Source organism: Neoarius graeffei, chromosome 26, assembly GCF_027579695.1.
Source record: "Neoarius graeffei isolate fNeoGra1 chromosome 26, fNeoGra1.pri, whole genome shotgun sequence".
Taxonomy (NCBI): Eukaryota; Metazoa; Chordata; class Actinopteri; order Siluriformes; family Ariidae; genus Neoarius; species Neoarius graeffei.
The window spans coordinates 19,928,096-19,946,974 of record NC_083594.1 but is presented as its reverse complement, the minus strand read 5'-3'; the positions used below and the strand labels follow the sequence as shown (position 1 = coordinate 19,946,974).

The 18,879-nt window shown below is 42.6% G+C and overlaps 1 protein-coding gene across 1 annotated transcript; it reads left to right on the top strand.

The window, feature by feature from the left end:
- The first annotated feature begins 609 nt into the window (after window positions 1-609).
- LOC132874315 (tubulin alpha-1B chain) lies at window positions 610-4,234 on the top strand. Its single transcript, XM_060910395.1, has 4 exons — window positions 610-757; window positions 2,469-2,691; window positions 2,785-2,933; window positions 3,029-4,234. Exons 1-4 carry the CDS (start codon window positions 755-757, stop codon window positions 4,007-4,009), a joined length of 1,356 nt encoding a protein of 451 aa, XP_060766378.1. The 5' UTR covers window positions 610-754; the 3' UTR covers window positions 4,010-4,234.
- The last annotated feature ends 14,645 nt before the right edge of the window (window positions 4,235-18,879 follow it).

Genomic DNA, 18,879 nt, shown 5'->3' with positions numbered 1-18,879 from the left:
GCCACTGTCGCCACCGTCGTGCTCATTGGGGATAGATTAGGGATAAAATTAGCCCAGATTTTAAGTCTTCAAACTCTGTAAAGCTGCTTTGCGACAATGTTTATTGTTAAAAGCGCTATACAAATAAACTTGACTATATGAGTCACTTTAATTGTAAAAATTACAATAATAGATTTAATGCTGGGCGACACGGTGGTGTAGTGGTTAGCGCTGTCGCCTCACAGCAAGAAGGTCCGGGTTCGAGCCCCGTGGCCGGCGAGGGCCTTTCTGTGCGGAGTTTGCGTGTTCTCGCCGTGTCCGCGTGGGTTTCCTCCGGGTGCTCCGGTTTCCCCCACAGTCCAAAGACATGCAGGTTAGGTTAACTGGTGACTCTAAATTGAGCGTAGGTGTGAATGTGAGTGTGAATGGTTGTCTGTGTCTATGTGTCAGCCCTGTGATGACCTGGCGACTTGTCCAGGGTGTACCCTGCCTTTCACCCGTGAGATAATGAGGTCCATGCGGATGAAGAAGAAGGGATTAAAAGTGAGGATTTGGCAACCTGTACAAAAACCCAGGACGGATTATTTATTCATGAGATCCACCCCTTCGGCACCACGAGCCTTTATAAACAGGGCCTGCAGGAGGACGGGACTGTAGTTACTACATCGACTCTTAACGGTCGTGCAGAGTAACGAACTTCACCGGCGCGTGACCCAACCAACCAATCAGGCTTTGCTTTCTTTCTTCGAGCTGATTATTTTTTTAACGTGCCAAAATGGTGAGTAGCGTTTAGAACCTAAAAGTGTGAATTCTGGGCAGTTATTTATTTTAAACAGAGCCGTGTGCGGACTCGCTAGCGTTTGTGATTAAACTGTGAGTGTGTGAGGCGCAGGTGCTGTCCGCGCGCTGGGTTATTGTGAGCCGGAGTGGACAGACGGCGCTGTGGGGCGGCTCTTTCTCCTCGTGTTCGGCGGTTTTGGAAGGGAGGAGAAAGGGGGAAATGAACCGAAATAAAACCCACAGAGCGGCAGCGAAACTCCTAAACAACAAACTAGCGTCAGGTTAATTACATTTCCAGCCGCTTGTGTGTCAAAAACGACCAAGATGACGTCGGCAGAATAGCGTTCTTGTATCGGCGCGCGCTTCCCGCCTTTGTCTCAGTGACGTTGCAGGAATTGAAATTCTCATGGCTTCCGTTATTCAGAGAGAGATAATAATTCCGCTCTAGCAGGTCTGAGAACAGTGCGCGCACTGCCTGCCTGTATCTCTGCTACACTGAGGTTGTTTCTATAACTGATCTCGACACATCAGAGACCTGAGGCAAGGTTTCAGCACGCGCGCGCGCCTGCCGCCATTATGGCTAATATAGATTTCGATACGTCAAGGACAAAGGCGGGAAGCGCGCGCCGGTACCAGACCTACATTTCGCTTACGTCATTCTCAACAGAAAAAAAATGGCCATAAATCCGATTTAAAGAAAGCGGAAACAGCAATTTAACACGACGATCTTCATGTTGAGGTATAACTTCGGTTCCTACCTCCACTAAAGAGAATTATAATTGACCAGTTGTTGTAATGTAAATGTGTGGTTTTCCTGGTTCCGCCATCAGATTTGTATATAAATCTGATTAGCATGTATGCTAGTTCCTTCTAGATAAATGAGCGATAGTGTCAGTATTGTCCCAGACAGAAAATCACCCCAAAGTGCGCTTTGTCACTGAACCGAGAGGAGGCTGGGTGTTCTGGTGTTTCTAACAGGATGTACCAGCCGTGGAAAATTCCGAATAAACGTTGGCTGTTTGCTAGTTCAGTCCATTTGAATCCGAAATCTTGTTGCTAGGCAACAGCACGACCCCTGGGAAGAAATGTGCAAATCCCACAGCAACAGCCGGGTGGAGTCAAAGATGGAGAGACTGGGGGAGGACGAGAGAGGGAGGTGTGAGGGGATAAGTGGCGTGATCGAGGCTAGACCAGCCCTCTGCGGCACATTCAGGGATCCATGCTCGCCTTTCATGAGCTTGGACCTACTTCTGGTGTAACTGCACCACACACTGGTTCTGATTTTTAATGGACAAATTATGGCTTGCGTGATAAATTCGTTCCCCAGAATAAAAAGCCCTTTGGGAGCGGCGGCGTTGTTAATGGGTCAGTTTGATCTGTGTAATATTCATGGAATATTAATATGCATCTGGTTTCAGCATTTCTCAAGCATATGAGTTATATTCATCACTAAAGGTGTGATTCAGCTTGTAACTTTAATATTCATGCCGTAGCACTTGAATATAAATTATATTTCAGGCTCTACAGTCTCAGTTCTGAAATTGTGCTTGCAGAGTACAAACAAGGATGTGGGTTTTCTGGGCACTGCCTTTTTCATTTGCCAGTTTCAAAAGGTGTGGCAGGTCTAAAGAGCCTTGCCTGTACTGACTAGGTGTGGTTTGACGTGATTTTTTTTTTTTTTTTTCCCTCCCCCCTCTCTTTACCGACAGCGTGAGTGTATCTCCATCCACGTTGGTCAGGCTGGTGTTCAGATTGGAAATGCTTGCTGGGAGCTGTACTGTCTCGAGCACGGTATTCAGCCTGATGGCCAGATGCCGAGTGACAAGACCATCGGTGGAGGTGACGATTCTTTCAACACCTTTTTCAGTGAGACAGGAGCTGGCAAGCATGTCCCAAGGGCAGTGTTTGTGGATCTGGAGCCCACTGTGATCGGTAAGTGGAGTATTGTAACTCCATTCTTTCTTAGTCCTTCAGTTGATAACGCCAATGAGAAGTTGCTGATTCATCATCTTTATTGTTCTTCAGATGAGGTTCGCACTGGCACTTACCGCCAGCTCTTCCATCCTGAGCAGCTGATCACTGGAAAAGAGGATGCAGCCAACAACTATGCTCGTGGGCATTACACCATCGGCAAGGAGATCATCGACCTGGTGCTTGACAGAATCCGTAAACTGGTGAGGAGCTGGAACTATATTTTAGACGTGCTATGTTGCAAAATCATACACGATGCCATTTATTTGAACCATCTTTAATTGTCTCTTCTCTGCAGGCTGACCAGTGCACTGGTCTCCAGGGCTTCCTGGTCTTCCACAGCTTTGGAGGTGGAACTGGATCTGGTTTCACCTCCTTGCTGATGGAGCGTCTCTCCGTTGACTATGGCAAGAAGTCTAAGCTGGAGTTCTCCATCTACCCAGCTCCACAGGTGTCCACCGCAGTGGTGGAACCCTATAACTCGATCCTTACCACTCACACCACTCTTGAGCACTCTGACTGTGCTTTCATGGTCGATAACGAGGCCATCTATGACATCTGCCGTAGAAACCTTGATATTGAACGTCCTACCTACACCAACCTTAACAGGTTAATCAGCCAGATCGTTTCCTCCATCACCGCCTCCCTCCGATTTGATGGCGCCCTGAATGTTGATCTGACTGAGTTCCAGACCAACTTGGTGCCCTACCCTCGCATCCACTTCCCTCTGGCCACCTATGCCCCAGTGATCTCGGCTGAGAAAGCTTACCACGAGCAGCTTTCAGTGGCTGAGATCACTAATGCTTGCTTTGAGCCAGCCAATCAGATGGTTAAATGTGACCCACGTCATGGCAAGTACATGGCCTGCTGCTTGCTGTACCGTGGTGACGTTGTACCTAAAGATGTCAATGCTGCCATTGCCACCATTAAAACAAAGCGTACCATCCAGTTTGTGGACTGGTGCCCAACTGGTTTTAAAGTTGGTATTAACTACCAGCCACCCACTGTGGTGCCCGGTGGAGACCTTGCCAAGGTCCAGAGAGCTGTGTGCATGCTGAGCAACACCACAGCTATTGCAGAGGCTTGGGCCAGGCTCGACCACAAGTTCGACCTGATGTATGCCAAGCGTGCCTTTGTGCACTGGTATGTAGGAGAGGGTATGGAGGAGGGAGAGTTCTCTGAGGCCCGAGAGGACATGGCTGCCCTGGAGAAGGATTATGAGGAAGTTGGTGTCGACTCCATTGAGGGAGAAGGAGAGGAGGAAGGAGAGGAGTATTGAGCTTCCTTCTATTAAGTATCAAGTTGCATAAAGAAAAAATGGCTCTCTCACAAGCATAGAATTCAAAGTTGAAGTTTGTTAGATTGTTCGTGTAGGTTTAGTTTCCTTGTTGAAGTCTGGCAATGTCTTGAATAAACATGGCGCCATACTTAATGGTACGTTCCTGCACTCTTAAGAACCACATTCCATTTTCTGTCTGTGATGCGCAATAAATTATTGAATCAGTTCATGTGTCTTGTCCACTTACTCAATGAAAATAATATCGGCAGTATTTAAGAACAATGTTTGCTTAACAGTCTGTGCATTAAATTGCTACTTTTCCATGTGAATTAATGTAATGTGACTAAACGTACTAAAGAAAAATCAAAGTAGGTCTTGAACAAGGCATAACTGGTTTAATTCTAATTAAGATTAGACTAAGTATTAGGATTTTAATGGGGATCATCATATCGTATTGATATTAAATTGGCTGTATGAAAGTGTGCTTGTATTTTATTTTTTTCCCCTCTCATTATACAAAAGTCACAAAGGTAGGCAGAGGTGGAGCTAAATTACCCCTAGATGTGAATACTGCCATGTAATTGACTCATTAGATTAAGTGTAGTGTTATATTAAACATACTTTATACTGGAATCTTATTCAGATTCATAACACCCACTGGGCTAAATGGTTACCAGAAGCAAGATTCCCCCAGGATTTGACTGTATAAGAGCAATTCCAGCGTTATGGACGTGACACTTGAACTCAAAATGGCAACAAATGACCCAGTGCATGTTTTGTCTCCCAGTATTTAAACAGGTGTTGCATATTTTAAGGCTGTACCATACTGGAGAAGTGATAGAACAAGAACAATTCCCATAGTATATCTGGGGCATGCCAGAAAATGCCAATAAAAGATGCGTTATGGATGTGACAGAAAAAGTATCACTTTTCTTGGGTGACTGTACATTTTTATCAAACTCTGTGAAATTGTAAACCTAATGTCGAAATGGAGATATCCGTTTGATAGAGGGGTCCAAGGTGAATATTAAAAAATCTTTGTTTAAAATATTTTGTATTTCATGCAGAGTTTCGGAAGGAAAAGTCAGCGTTCTGGATGTGACGTGTCTGACATCGACATCGCATATGTTTAGAAAATCAGCAATTTAACCACCATAACCCTTTGAAAAACTCTCTAAATATCAGCTAAAACTATCAAAGTTCTTAAATAATATTTAGGATGGCTATTGTTTTGCTGTTTTGTGGATTTTAGCATACATTTCTGTGGCTTGTGGCAATAATATAGAATTGTACATGATCAAAGTTGATTTTAGCTTGGGTTTTACATTATAAGAAAGAAAGACTGACAGTGACATATTAGGTTGGTTACAAATTGGTTCAACTTATTCACATCTGTAAAATACAGGCCTAGGTGATATCTCTGGGAGTGGTTTTGATGTATTACGTTGCTTTATTTTTGCATGGTGAGGTTGACATTTACATGGAATTGCCCATAAACAGGCAAATGCTTGTTTAAACAAAAACTCTCCAAATGCTTGTTGGTGTCCTGTGTGGCCCCTAAAAGCATACTTCCATTTTGCCTGTCCGGTAAGGGGAGGAGAGGAAGACAGTACATACTGTTATGGAAAATAATCTACAATGGAGTGATGCAATATGGCTGAACATAAAGTGGCTTAATTTTCCTATAACAGCATGGCCAAAAGTATTTTTATTCCTCAGCATTGCATTTGAAAATTGCTAATTTATAAACATTGATTTTTGCAATACATGTTAATCTCCATCACTTAAATGTAAGGTGTTTGTTTTTTTGGCACACTGAGAAACATACTGAAGCGGAACAGATCCCCCACCCCCCAAAATAAACCAACAAAAATACATATTTAAAAACTTCTTATAAAAAGAGAGAAGATAAATGAATGAACAAATGAATGTGAGAATATATATATTTTTAATTATGAAAAAGTACATAAAGATAATTTGAGTGTTCAACAACCAGTCAAGCAGAGCCAGTGGCTGTCCCATAGTTAGGTGTTCTCTTTCAGCTCTAATTTTTCTTCTGTGTATCTCAGAAAAGGCTGCCAAATCTTATAGAATTTGCCAGATGAATCTTGCGGTGTATGTTTAATTTATTCCAGTCTCATATAATATAAAATGCTCCTGGTCGGGCGGCACGGTGGTGTAGTGGTTAGCGCTGTCGCCTCACAGCAAGAAGGTCCGGGTTCGAGCCCCGTGGCCGGCGAGGGCCTTTCTGTGCGGAGTTTGCATGTTCTCCCCGTGTGTTTCCTCCGGGTGCTCCGGTTTCCCCCACAGTCCAAAGACATGCAGGTTAGGTTAACTGGTGACTCTAAATTGACCGTAGGTGTGAATGTGAGTGTGAATGGTTGTCTGTGTCTATGTGTCAGCCCTGTGATGACCTGGCGACTTGTCCAGGGTGTACCCCGCCTTTCGCCCGTAGTCAGCTGGGATAGGCTCCAGCTTGCCTGCGACCCTGTAGAACAGGATAAAGCGGCTAGAGATGAGATGGAGGGATGGTATCTTTCTATTTCAGAAAGATTAGGGTAGCGAGCAAGCAGTGTACAGAAAGCCAGGAAGTCACGCTGAGATTTGTTTAAAGTGTAAACATCAGAAGGTACTCCAAAAAGGGCTTTGATGGGACAGGGGGCTATAGTAACCTCTAAGACCTCCGAGAGCATTTTAAAGACCCACTGACAGTCATTTCGTATTAATTTTTAAACAAACAATATATGACTCCAAAGATACATTCTGGTTTTAATTCTTGGTTTAACTGTCCGTTTTAAACATCAGAAGTAATTTTAAATTTCGCGCTGGGAGATTGACCTGGATAAGAACTGGGCTCATTCAGAGATGCCGGAAGTGACGTCACATCAGTGTGTCGTTTTTGTGATATTAAGCTGTGGTTTTGTTGTGATTTCCTTGCGTGAAAAAGTTAAATGGCGTCTAACCGAAAAGGGATTATATGTGTGGCTTACGGGTGTTCTAACACCACGTCGGAAGGAGTGAAACTCCATTCCTTTCCTTGGAAAAAACACCCTGAAATAGCAAAAGAGTGGGAAAGAAACGTTTCCAAAACAGGTGCGAACTGGAAGTCAACAAAATGGTCACATCTCTGTTCAGCACATTTCGAGGAGCACTGTTTCACTTTGTCGTCCAGAACTCGAAGAACGTTTGATCCAACTTATCCACTGGTGTTGGAGGAGTCAGCTGTGCCGACGTTGTTTGACAGGCCCGGGCCGAATCAATCTGTCAAAAGAGAAACAGATGACAGCAGACCCCCCGAAGGGGCGGTCAAAAAGCGAAAGTCCGGTGGTGCCTTTGCCAAAAGAGAACGAGCCAGGGTACATGGCTGTGTGTTGTTATTCAATACATGTATGTTGTTTAAAATTTGTTGTAACGTCACAAATGTGTCTTATACCATTGCATATTACTTATCAATAGGCCAAAGCAGCTAATACCAGTAATGTACAACAACTGAAAGGCCAATACCTTGTTTCATATATTTCAGGGATGCAAACAGCGCGCCTTTTGGCGGATGGCGCCTTTTTCACGGCTGAATCGCGCAGATCCGAATTTTTTTTAGGGGGGGGGGGCGTTGGAGTGTCTGATTATAATTTCAAAGTAAATTCTGTATTAAAATTACTAAATAAGCAAATCCGTTACAGTCCATGAAACAGGAAGGATGAGGAAAAAACAGTTTAAATCAGGAAGCTGCGCACATTTGCGCAGTCCTGCTGCTCAGGCTGCACAAATGTGCGCAGCTTCCCGATTTAAACTGTTTTTTTTTTTTTGAAATTTGAAATTATAATCAGACACTCCAACGCCCCCCCCCTAAAAAAAATTCTGCGCGATTCAGCCGTGAAAAAGGCGCCATCCGCCAAAAGGCACGCTGTTTGCATCCCTGATATTTAGTTAGGATGATATACATGATATATGTGTGGAGTGATAGATACAAGATGTCATCCGGCATGTTTTGAAAGTTTGTGAACCCTTTAGAGTTTTTGATATTTCTGCATAAATATGACCTTAACTTCTGGTAGCTACTGTATCTAGCATGATCTAACAGGAGCTTAGACATGATGTTTTTTAGAGTGGGACCAATAGTGTGACGTGACCAGGACCACATGTTTAAGACATTATGCTGTTTAAACAGAATCTTTAATAGACGTGAGGGCAGACAATCTCGATAGCTTCCCTGCTTCATGTTTTGTTTTCATGCAATCCAGAACGACATACACTGATGTGACGTCACTCGCCCTAGCGGCAAAAACGGGCAAATGGCTCATGGCGCTTGTAGAAGCCAGGGCAAAAAACACAAAATCGGCTCTGAAATTCTTGATTTTCTACAAAGACGACCCTTTATTCAAGTTGAGTTTTGGATATTTTATTTCACAATACAGCAATAAAACAATAAATACACATATTACGTGGTGTAAAAAGTTGTGTCAGTGGGTCTTTAAACAGAGTTCCAGTAAGTTGTCAGCTTGAAACATTTCCAAAACGTATGTAGCTATGAAGATTTTACAACGATTGTACACTGGATCAATGTCTGGGAATTTCTCTGACAACTCCTCTTTGGTCCAGTGAGCCCGGTGTAGCCTGGGTCTTGCACAGATAGAGGATGTGTGGACTCTTAATATTGCATCCCAAGTTTTATCTGGCATAACCTCACCTAAATCCTGCTCCCATCTGCGTCTAATAGTGGCAAGAGATGAGTTTTTTTTGGGGCCGATAGTGTAGTATACAGGTTAGATATTATACCTTTAAATGATTGGACAGGTGTTAATAGAGAGTCAATATCAGAATCCGGAGGAGAAAGCGAGGCTGCTGTTTTCTGATGAAATCTTGCACCTGTAAGTATCAAAAGAAGTGTGCAGTTGTTGAAAAGAGACCGCCTATGAATATAAAGAGTTCCTGCAGTGTCTGCAGGCCCCTATTCTGCCATTGTAGAAACATAGTGTCCCGAAGAGAGGGGGCAAACATATGGTTTTCATGGATTGGGGATTTCATCGAGTCTATGCCATCCATAGTGCTGCCAGACCTGCTTCCATATTCTAACTGTTGATTTGACTAGAATATTTTTTGTAGATGGGGCACTGTCTGAAGAAGTAGATGCATAGATTAATACGGACAATGAAGAGGAAGCACAAGCTCTAGCTTCAGGAATGCACCACGAGGGGGCATCAGCACCTGGATCCTCATATAGCCAATGGAGAACAGGTTAGCTTCCCAACAGTACATCTGAAAATTTGGTAGTGCCAAACCACCTAGGACCTCTGGACGTTGTAAATGAGCTCTGCTCAAGCGCGGGCATTTATTATCCCAGATGAAGCTGGATATTATTGTGTCTAGATGTTTAAAAAAATGACATGGGGATATACACTGGTAGACATTGAAAGGGATAGCTAAATTTGGGCAACACATTCATTTTGATAGCATTTATTCTGCCAGCAAGAGACAGGTGGAGAAGCATCCAGCGTTTAAGATTCTGCTCTAGCTTAGCTACTAGTGGGTCGAAATTCTCATCTCATCTCATTATCTCTAGCCGCTTTATCCTTCTACAGGGTCGCAGGCAAGCTGGAGCCTATCCCAGCTGACTATGGGCGAAAGGCGGGGTACACCCTGGACAAGTCGCCAGGTCATCACAGGGCTGACACATAGACACAGACAACCATTCACACTCACATTCACACCTACGGTCAATTTAGAGTCACCAGTTAACCTAACCTGCATGTCTTTGGACTGTGGGGGAAACCGGAGCACCCGGAGGAAACCCACGCGGACACGGGGAGAACATGCAAACTCCACACAGAAAGGCCCTCGCCGGCCCCGGGGCTCGAACCCAGGACCTTCTTGCTGTGAGGCGACAGCGCTAACCACTACACCACCGTGCCGCCGGGTCGAAATTTTCCTTAAAAAAAAAAGTCTACATATATGAACTGTGTGAACTGACCTTGAGTAACCTTAAAGGGAAATGCATCAAGAGGATAAGGCCAGGCTGAGGAGTTAATAAGGAACACCACTTTTCTGGAGATTTAATTTATATCCTGAAATGTTACCAAAGGTCTCGAGGATGGAGAGGACCCCGAGTATGGAGCTGTCTGGCTGCGAAATGTACAGCATCATATCATCTGCATAGAATGATATTCTTTTCTCTAACTCCTCCCTGAATATGCCAATTAAATGTAGTATCCTGCCTGATTGCAATGAGTAAAGGTTCGACGGCCAACGCAAAAAGTAATGGCGATAGGGGGCAGCCTTGCCTTGTTCCACGGGAGATTGTAAAATGCTCAGAATACAGTGGTGCTTGAAAGTTTGTGAACCCTTTAGAATTTTCTATATTTCTGCATAAATATGACCTAAAACATCATCAGATTTTCACACAAGTCCTAAAAGTAGATAAAGAGAACCCAGTTAAACAAATGAGACAAAATAATAATACTTGGTCATTTATTTATCGAGGAAAATGATTCAATATTACATATCTGAGTGGCAAAAGTATGTGAACCTCTAGGATTAGGAGTTAATTTGAAGGTGAAATTAGAGTTGGGTGTTTTCAATCAATGGGATGACAATCAGGTGTGAGTGGGCACCCTGTTTTATTTAAAGAACAGGGATCTATCAAAGCCTGATCTTCACAACACATCTTTGTGGAAGTGTATCATGGCACGAACAAAGGAGATTTCTGAGGACCTCAGAAAAAGCGTTGTTGATGCTCATCAGGCTGGAAAAGGTTACAAAACCATCTCTAAAGAGTTTGGACTCCACCAATCCACAGTCAGACAGATTGTGTACAAATGGAGGAAATTCAAGACCATTGTTACCCTCCCCAGGAGTAGTTGACCAACAAAGAGCAAGGTGTGTAATAGTCAGCGAGGTCACAAAGGACCCCAGGGTAACTTCTAAGCAACTAAAGGCCTCTCTCACATTGGCTAATGTTAATGTTCGTGAGTCCACCATCAGGAGAACACTGAACAACAATGGTGTGCATGGCAGGGTTGCAAGGAGAAAGCCACTGCTCTCCAAAAAGAACATTGCTGCTTGTCTGCAGTTTGCTAAAGATCACGTGGACAAACCAGAAGGCTATTGGAAAAATGTTTTGTGGACGTATGAGACCAAAATAGAACTTTTTGGTTTAAATGAGAAGCGTTATATTTGGAGAAAGGAAAACACTGCATTCCAGCATAAGAACCTTATCCCATCTGTGAAACATGGTGGTGGTAGTATCATGGTTTGGGCCTGTTTTGCTGCATCTGGGCCAGGACGGCTTGCCATCATTGATGGAACAATGAATTCTGAATTATACCAGTGAATTCTAAAGGACAATGTCAGGACATCTGTCCATGAACTGAATCTCAAGAGAAGGTGGGTCATGCAGCAAGACAACGACCCTAAGCACACAAGTCGTTCTACCAAAGAATGGTTAAAGAAGAATAAAGTTAATGTTTTGGAATGGCCAAGTCAAAGTCCTGACCTTAATCCAATCGAAATGTTGTGGAAGGACCTGAAGCGAGTAGTTCATGTGAGGAAACCCACCAACATCCCAGAGTTGAAGCTGTTCTGTATGGAGGAATGGGCTAAAATTCCTCCAAGCCGGTGTGCAGGACTGATCAACAGTTACCGCAAACATTTAGCTGCAGTTATTGCTGCACAAGCAGGTCACACCAGATACTGAAAGCAAAGATTCACATACTTCTGCCACTCACAGATATGTAATATTGGATTATTTTCCTCACTAAATAAATGACCAAATATAATATTTTTGTCTCATTTGTTTAACTGGGTTCTCTTTATCTACTTTTAGGGCTTGTGTGAAAATCTGATGATGTTTTAGGTCATATTTATGCAGAAATATAGAAAATTCTAAAGGCTTCACAAACTTTCAAGCACCACTGTACATCCCATTTATACAGACTGATGCTAGTGGTGTGGTATACAATAATCTAATCCAGTTCATAAATTGTGTCTCAAAACCAAACTTATTTAAATGTATAAAACAAACTCTCCCACTCCATCTGGTCAAATGCTTTTTCAGCATCCATGGACATAACGAGCTCTGGAGTGGCCAGATCTGAATGATGATAAATTGCATTTAACATTCATCTGATATTTAAAAAAAAAAAAAAAAAAAGAGAATTTTTTTTTTTATAAATCCTGTTTGGTCAGGGGAAATTATTTGGGGTAAAAATCTTTCTAATCTTCGTGCTAACACTTTGGCTAAAATCTTAACATCTACATTCAGCAGTGAGATTGGACGGTAGGATTCGCAGTAGCTAGGATCTTTATTCTTTTTCAGGATGAGGGATATAAAATGCCTCCCTTAACGTTTGGGGTAGTACACCTGGCTCAAGGGATTCATTATTCATGTTAAGCATGTGAGGAATTAATTGGGCTGAAAATTTCTTGAACTCAGATGGGAACCCATCCGGCCCGGACTTTCCCCACTCTGAAGCGATTTGATTGCCACGTTCAGTTCTTCAGTGGTAACTGGATTTTCTAAAATATTTTTGGACCCTTCACTAACAGGGAGCATGTTCAGATTTTGAAAGAAGCTGTCCAATTTGGGATGAGAAGCATGCTCAGACGCATAAAGCGATCTGTAGAAATCCCTGAACATCCATCCATTAGCCATAACTGCTTATCCTGCGCAGGGTTGCGGGCAAGCTGGAGCCTATCCCAGCTGACTATGGGCGAGAAGTGGGGTACACCCTGGACTAGTCGCCAGGTCATCGCAGGGCTGACACATAGACAAACAACCATTCACACTCACATTCACACCTACGGTCAATTTAGAGTCACCAGTTAACCTAACCTGCATGTCTTTGGACTGTGGGGGAAACCGGAGCACCCGGAGGAAACCCACAGAAAGAACATGCAAACTCCACACAGAAAGGCCCTCATTGGCCGCTGGACTCGAACCCAGAACCTCCTTGCTGTGAGGCGACTGTGCTAACCACTACACCACCGTGCCACCATCCCTGAACATATATTATCATATGTACACCCCTCAGCTGTTTGGATAAGCTGTGAGGTAGCCTCCGTTGATGGAGAAGAAACTTATTGGCTTTATCGCCAAATTCATAAAATGTATGTCAGGACCTCCAGAGCATTTTCTCTGCTTCACTGGATGATAAGATGCCAAATTTATTTTTCTCAATCAGTAGCTCTTTCAATAAGTCAGGTGAGGGCAAGTTTGCGTATGCTAATCCTAATTGCGCAATGCGGGCTGTTACGTCTGACAGTTTTTGATTAGCTTGCCTTTTATTATAAGATATATATTAAGTTATTTGACCTCTCAGGTATTTTTTTTTATTTTTATTTACATTTTTTTTTTAATTTTACATAACTTTATCCATAGCATATAAGAGCTTGGCTCCAAATTAAGTGCACCCTAACCCTAAGGTAAGCTTTTAATGACTCCCACAAGGTACTACATGAGATGTCTTGGGTGGAGTTAACTTCACTTAAAAAAAAAAAAATCAATTTGGTCAGCTACAAATTGAACAAATTCCTCATGGGACAAGACAATGGAGCCAAGTCTCCAACGAGGTCTAAGAGTGTGTTGTGCGCAAACCTAAAAGTAGCTGGAACGGGGGAGTGGTCTGATATGACTATGGCATTGTATAAGCAGGCTTCAGCTGAAGTGAGTAATCGATCTGAGAAAATATCTGAGGTCCGTGGGAGAAAAAGGAGTAAATCCACACAGTAGGGTTCTGGCTTCGCCATAGGTCTGAAACAGCATAGTCTTTAAGAAAGGTATTAATTACTTGGGCAGATTTAGATAATTTGGAAATGTTAGTAGAGGACCTGTCCAATACTGGATCGAGGCAGCAGTTAAAATCGCCACCTAAAATTAAAAAGTGGGAGTCTAAGGCTACGTTTACATTAGACCGTATCTGTCTCGTTTTCTTCGCGGATGCACTGTCCGTTTACATTAAACCGCCTGGAAACGCCGGGAAACGGGAATCCGCCAGCATCCACGTATTCAATCCAGATCGTGTCAGCTCCGGTGCTGTGTAAACATTCAGAATACGCGGATACGCTGTGCTGAGCTCTAGCTGGCGTCTCATTGGACAACGTCACTGTGACATCCACCTTCCTGATTCGCTGGCGTTGGTCATGTGACGCGACTGCTGAAAAACGGCACGGACTTCCGCCTTGTATCACCTTTCATTAAAGAGTATAAAAGTATGAAAATACTGATGCAAATACTGCCCATTGTGTAGTTATGATTGTCTTTAGGCTTGCCATCCTTCCACTTGCAAGTGGTAAGTGATGTGCGCTGGGATCACACACACAGCGGCTCAGTCCTGAATCACAGCTTGTGCACTTCACTCGCGTGCTCTGTGAGCTGCGCAAGGCCGGAGTGCGCACCCTCCAGAGGGCACTCGCTGTTCAGGGCGGAGTGATTTGGAGCGCAGGATGCCTGCGGAGCCGAGCGTATCCGTGTATTGGTGTTGCTGTGTGCAGACGAATCGTGTATTGGTGTTGCTGTGTGCACACTAATCGTTTTAAAAACGTTAATCTGATGATCCGCTGATACGGTCTAATGTAAACATGGGCTCAATTAGGTAAACTGTATAACAAATCAGAGAAAAATTTATCATTATCCCAATTGGGTGCATGTAAATTGGCGGTGTATTAATAATACAACCTGTAACAATTACGTAGCGGCCCTGAGGGTCTGCAATGACTTCTGAAGGGGTGAACTGCAGAGGTTTATGATTAATATAGCTGTGCCTCTTGTCCTGCTATTGAAGAGAGAACGATACGATTGTGCTACCTAGCGTCTGCGTATCTTCACATGATACTTTTTTTTTTTTAAAATGTGTTTCCTGCAAATATGCAACTTTTATTCCCAAGCTATCAAGGTGAGAGAGAACCTTATTCAGCTTAGTGGGTTTCCCCAGCCCACAGACGGTCCAGCTAGCAAACGTTATTGATGTTCCAATGAGACTTTGTAACTTACTGGATGAGGTCATAGAATGAAGCTGTTGAATAACATTTCTTACTACCTGTGCATAGTTTGACTCCTGCCCGAGTACTCTGGAAAGTCATCACAGCAGATGTACTTTGCAATATATCAAACAGAAAAGGAAAAATAAGCAAAATTACCAAACAGGAAAAACAAAACACAAACATGACCCACCCTTACACCTCCAAAAAAAACAACCCAGACACTTTCAGAAACTGAGAACGCCAAGAGTTGTGTTTATTACTGAACTAAGTACTCTGAAAAGTAAATATATATCCCCATTGTAGATAACTAACACAAATGGTTCACCTATCCTGATGATTAAGCTTGGTTTTGATGCAAAGCATGTAAAGCTATTATTATAATGCTAGATATAAAAACACTCAAACTCACCCCTTTTTGGTTCCTAAACACAAGGCAAGGCAAGGCAAGTTTATTTATATAGCACATTTCATACACAATGGCAGTTCAATGTGCTTTACAGAAGTAAAAACAAAAACAGTAAACAATAGAGAAATAAAATTACATAAAATAATTTTTTATTCTAAAATAATTAATTAAAAGAATTAAAAGAAAATAAGAATTAAACAATAGTAGAAATAAAATATTAAAATGCCAAAAAGAAAAAGGAGAAAAAGAAAAAGAGAAAAAAAACCTAGCAGAATAAAATAGAATAAAGTTAAAATAAATTTAAAACATGCAGAGAAAAAGATTATAAAAAATGTAAAAATATTAATTATTTAACAGAAAGCATCTGAAAACAGCTTGGTCTTTAACCTAGATTTGAAGCTGCCAACAGCAGGAGCATTTTTGATGTCCTCTGGCAGTTGGTTCCATAACTGTACTGCATAGTAGCTAAAAGCTGCTTCACCACACTTTGTTTTAACAACAGGTTTTACCAGTAAATTTTGCTGCTGCGATCTGGTAGATCTGATTGGGTTAGGCCGCTGCAACATATCAGAGAGGTAATTGGGCCCTGTACCATTTAGAGATTTGTACACCAGCAGCAATGCTTTAAAGTCAATTCTGTAGCTTACTGGAAGCCAGTGAAGGGACCTTAGAATTGGAGTAATGTGCTCTGTTCTTTTTGTTCGTGTGAGAACCCTAGCCGCTGCATTTTGAACCAGCTGAAGTTGTTTGATGGTCTTTTTTGGCAGGCCTGTGAAAAGGCCATTGCAGTAATCAACCCTACTAGAGATGAAGGCATGTATTAGTTTTTCCAGATCATGTTTTGACACAAGTCCTCTTAGTTTGGAAATGTTTTTTAGGTGATAAAATGCCGTTTTAGTGATTGCTTTCATGTGACTGTCAAAGTTTAGCTCGCTGTCAATGAAAACACCAAGATTTTTAACCATTTCTTTAGTTTTAATCCCTTTTGTGTCAAGAATAGTGGTAATCCTGAGTCTTTCATCTTTTTTTCCAAATAGAATTATTTCTGTTTTATCTGTGTTCAGCTGAAGAAAATTTTGTGACATCCAGCTATTGATTTGATCGATACACTGGTAGAGACATTCAAGGGGGGCATAATCATTTGGTGATAGAGCAAAATAAATTTGGGTATCATCTGCATAGCAGTGATACAAAATTGAATTTTTATTGATAATTTGCCCAAGTGGGAGCATATAAAGGTTGAAAAGTAATGGTCCAAGAATCGACCCCTGGGGGACACCACAGGTCAAGGGCATTGACGTTGAGGAACAATTTCCCAGGGTAACAAAGAAGCTTCTATCTTTTAAGTATGATTTTAACCAATTGATAACTTTACCAGTCAATCCAACCCAGTGTTCAAGTCGATATAGCAGTATGTTGTGATCAACAGTATCAAAAGCTGCACTGAGGTCCAGTAATACCAGGACCGATGTTTTGCCTGCATCAGTATTAAGACGTAAACACAGATAGAACATATGTTGGTTATGTGTATATGCAGTATTGTACAAGTCTTATTCACCTAATTTTTGATACTAAATATTAACCTAACCACCATACCCATGTGCCTGTTGAACATCCCATTTCAGGCTACATCCCCACGGCAACAGCAACAAGATTTTTTTTTTTTTAAATAATATCGCGTCCACATGGGCAACGGATCAGTAAAATTTCAGGTACATATGGCAACGCAACGCTTGCTGAAAACGATGCAATACACATGCCACACCTCTACGTGTGCTGTAAGACGGTCCCATCGGAGACACCAGAACAATAGAAGTAGACGCATGCGCATAAACCCCTTCTTCTGTAGCATCAGCCACATAAAGTTTTGATTATTAATCAGTAGTGTAAAACGAAAGACGCGGAAAGAGGAATGAATGGGGGTAGATGGAAGCCGGTACGCCAACATTCTGATATCCTCCAGAATTCTTTAATGGTCCGGAATAAATTGAATGCTACACGTTGATGGATTACTTTGTTCTTCTACGCCCTTTTTGAGGAATGTATTGTTGGACTTTAACCAACATCTGAAGAGGTAAGATTGCTCCTTTTTTTTTTTTCCTATTTTTGCTGGCAGGATTGTTTTTGGAAAGCGCACGGGCGGTGCGTGGTTTGGTACTGCTTCCGCAGTGTTTGGACTAAAGACTCTGCCCTAAGGGCTATTCTCTCACTCTCTCTCTCACTTTGCACCATTACACAATAAATATTCACAGTGAAAATATTTTGTAAGCGCGTTTCATGAACCAAGTTATAGGATTTGTTGACAACTCGCATAGAGTTCGTTGCACTTCTGCCCGGCGTGAAGCACCGACAGTCACGTGGTTGTGACGTCATCATAAACAAATCCGTTCTACTCATCCAGACGACTTCGCAACGGCGCCGTTGCCAGATTTTTCCACTCTGGAACCCGTTCTCAAAAGATTTCGTTTTGGGGCACCCAAAACGCCGGTGCTGTGTGGACGCCAGGCCAAAACGATAAACAATTTTATCAGATTCACCTGAATCCGTTGCCGTGTGAACAGGGCCTCAGATTTAGTCCCCTCTTTGCTGTTATGATAGCCTCCACTCTTCTGGGAAGGCTTTCCACTAGATTTTGGCATCGATGCGCACGTGTTTGCTCATTCAGCCACAAGAGCATTCGTGAGGTCAGGCACTGATGTTGGGCGTGGAGGTCTGGGGCGGAGTTGCCATTAACAGGTGTTGAGAGGAGCTGAGGTCAGGGCTCTGTGCAGGACACTCACAAATTCTTCCACTCCAACTTCCAGCAAAGGGAAATTACAATTCTATAGCACACAAAGACATTCTAGACCAGACCTGGGCATTTTACGGCCCGCGGGCCGCATTTGGACCGGCCCGCGTAAGGTTAATTAGAAATTACAAAATAAACGTATTTTCTAATTTTACCTCATGCATGGACTGAATGTGCATTGCTTTTATTTTGAAGTTGTGTTCAACAAAAACGCAATGCGCGCGACATGAACATGACATGAAACCCCACGAAACCTAATCCCACGAGAACTACTCCCGTAATTTGTCCAGACCAACCACAAACTCGTACGTCATCCTTCAAATGGTCCAGCCAATCACATAGTGTGACGTCACCAGCAGGCGCCGGAGCCCGAACCGATCTGTAGATCTGATACCTACACCGAATCGACGTTGTTGGGAGCAGGTCACAAGAAGACTTTAGCCCCCAAAAAGAAGAAAGGTAGATGCCAAATGCAGGGCTTTCAACAAAACATGGACTGCTAAGTATTTATTTACTGAAGTCAGAGGTAAAGCCGTGTGTTTAGTTTGCGGAGAGCAGATCCGAAAAACACCAAATGAGGTGATTAGACTACAAATGTGGGCATCGTTATTATAATATGATGTATCTTGCTTGACATTTGGAGTAGAAAGACAATATTGTGATGTCTTTATTGTGTTTTGGGGTGAATGTGACTGGAAAAAA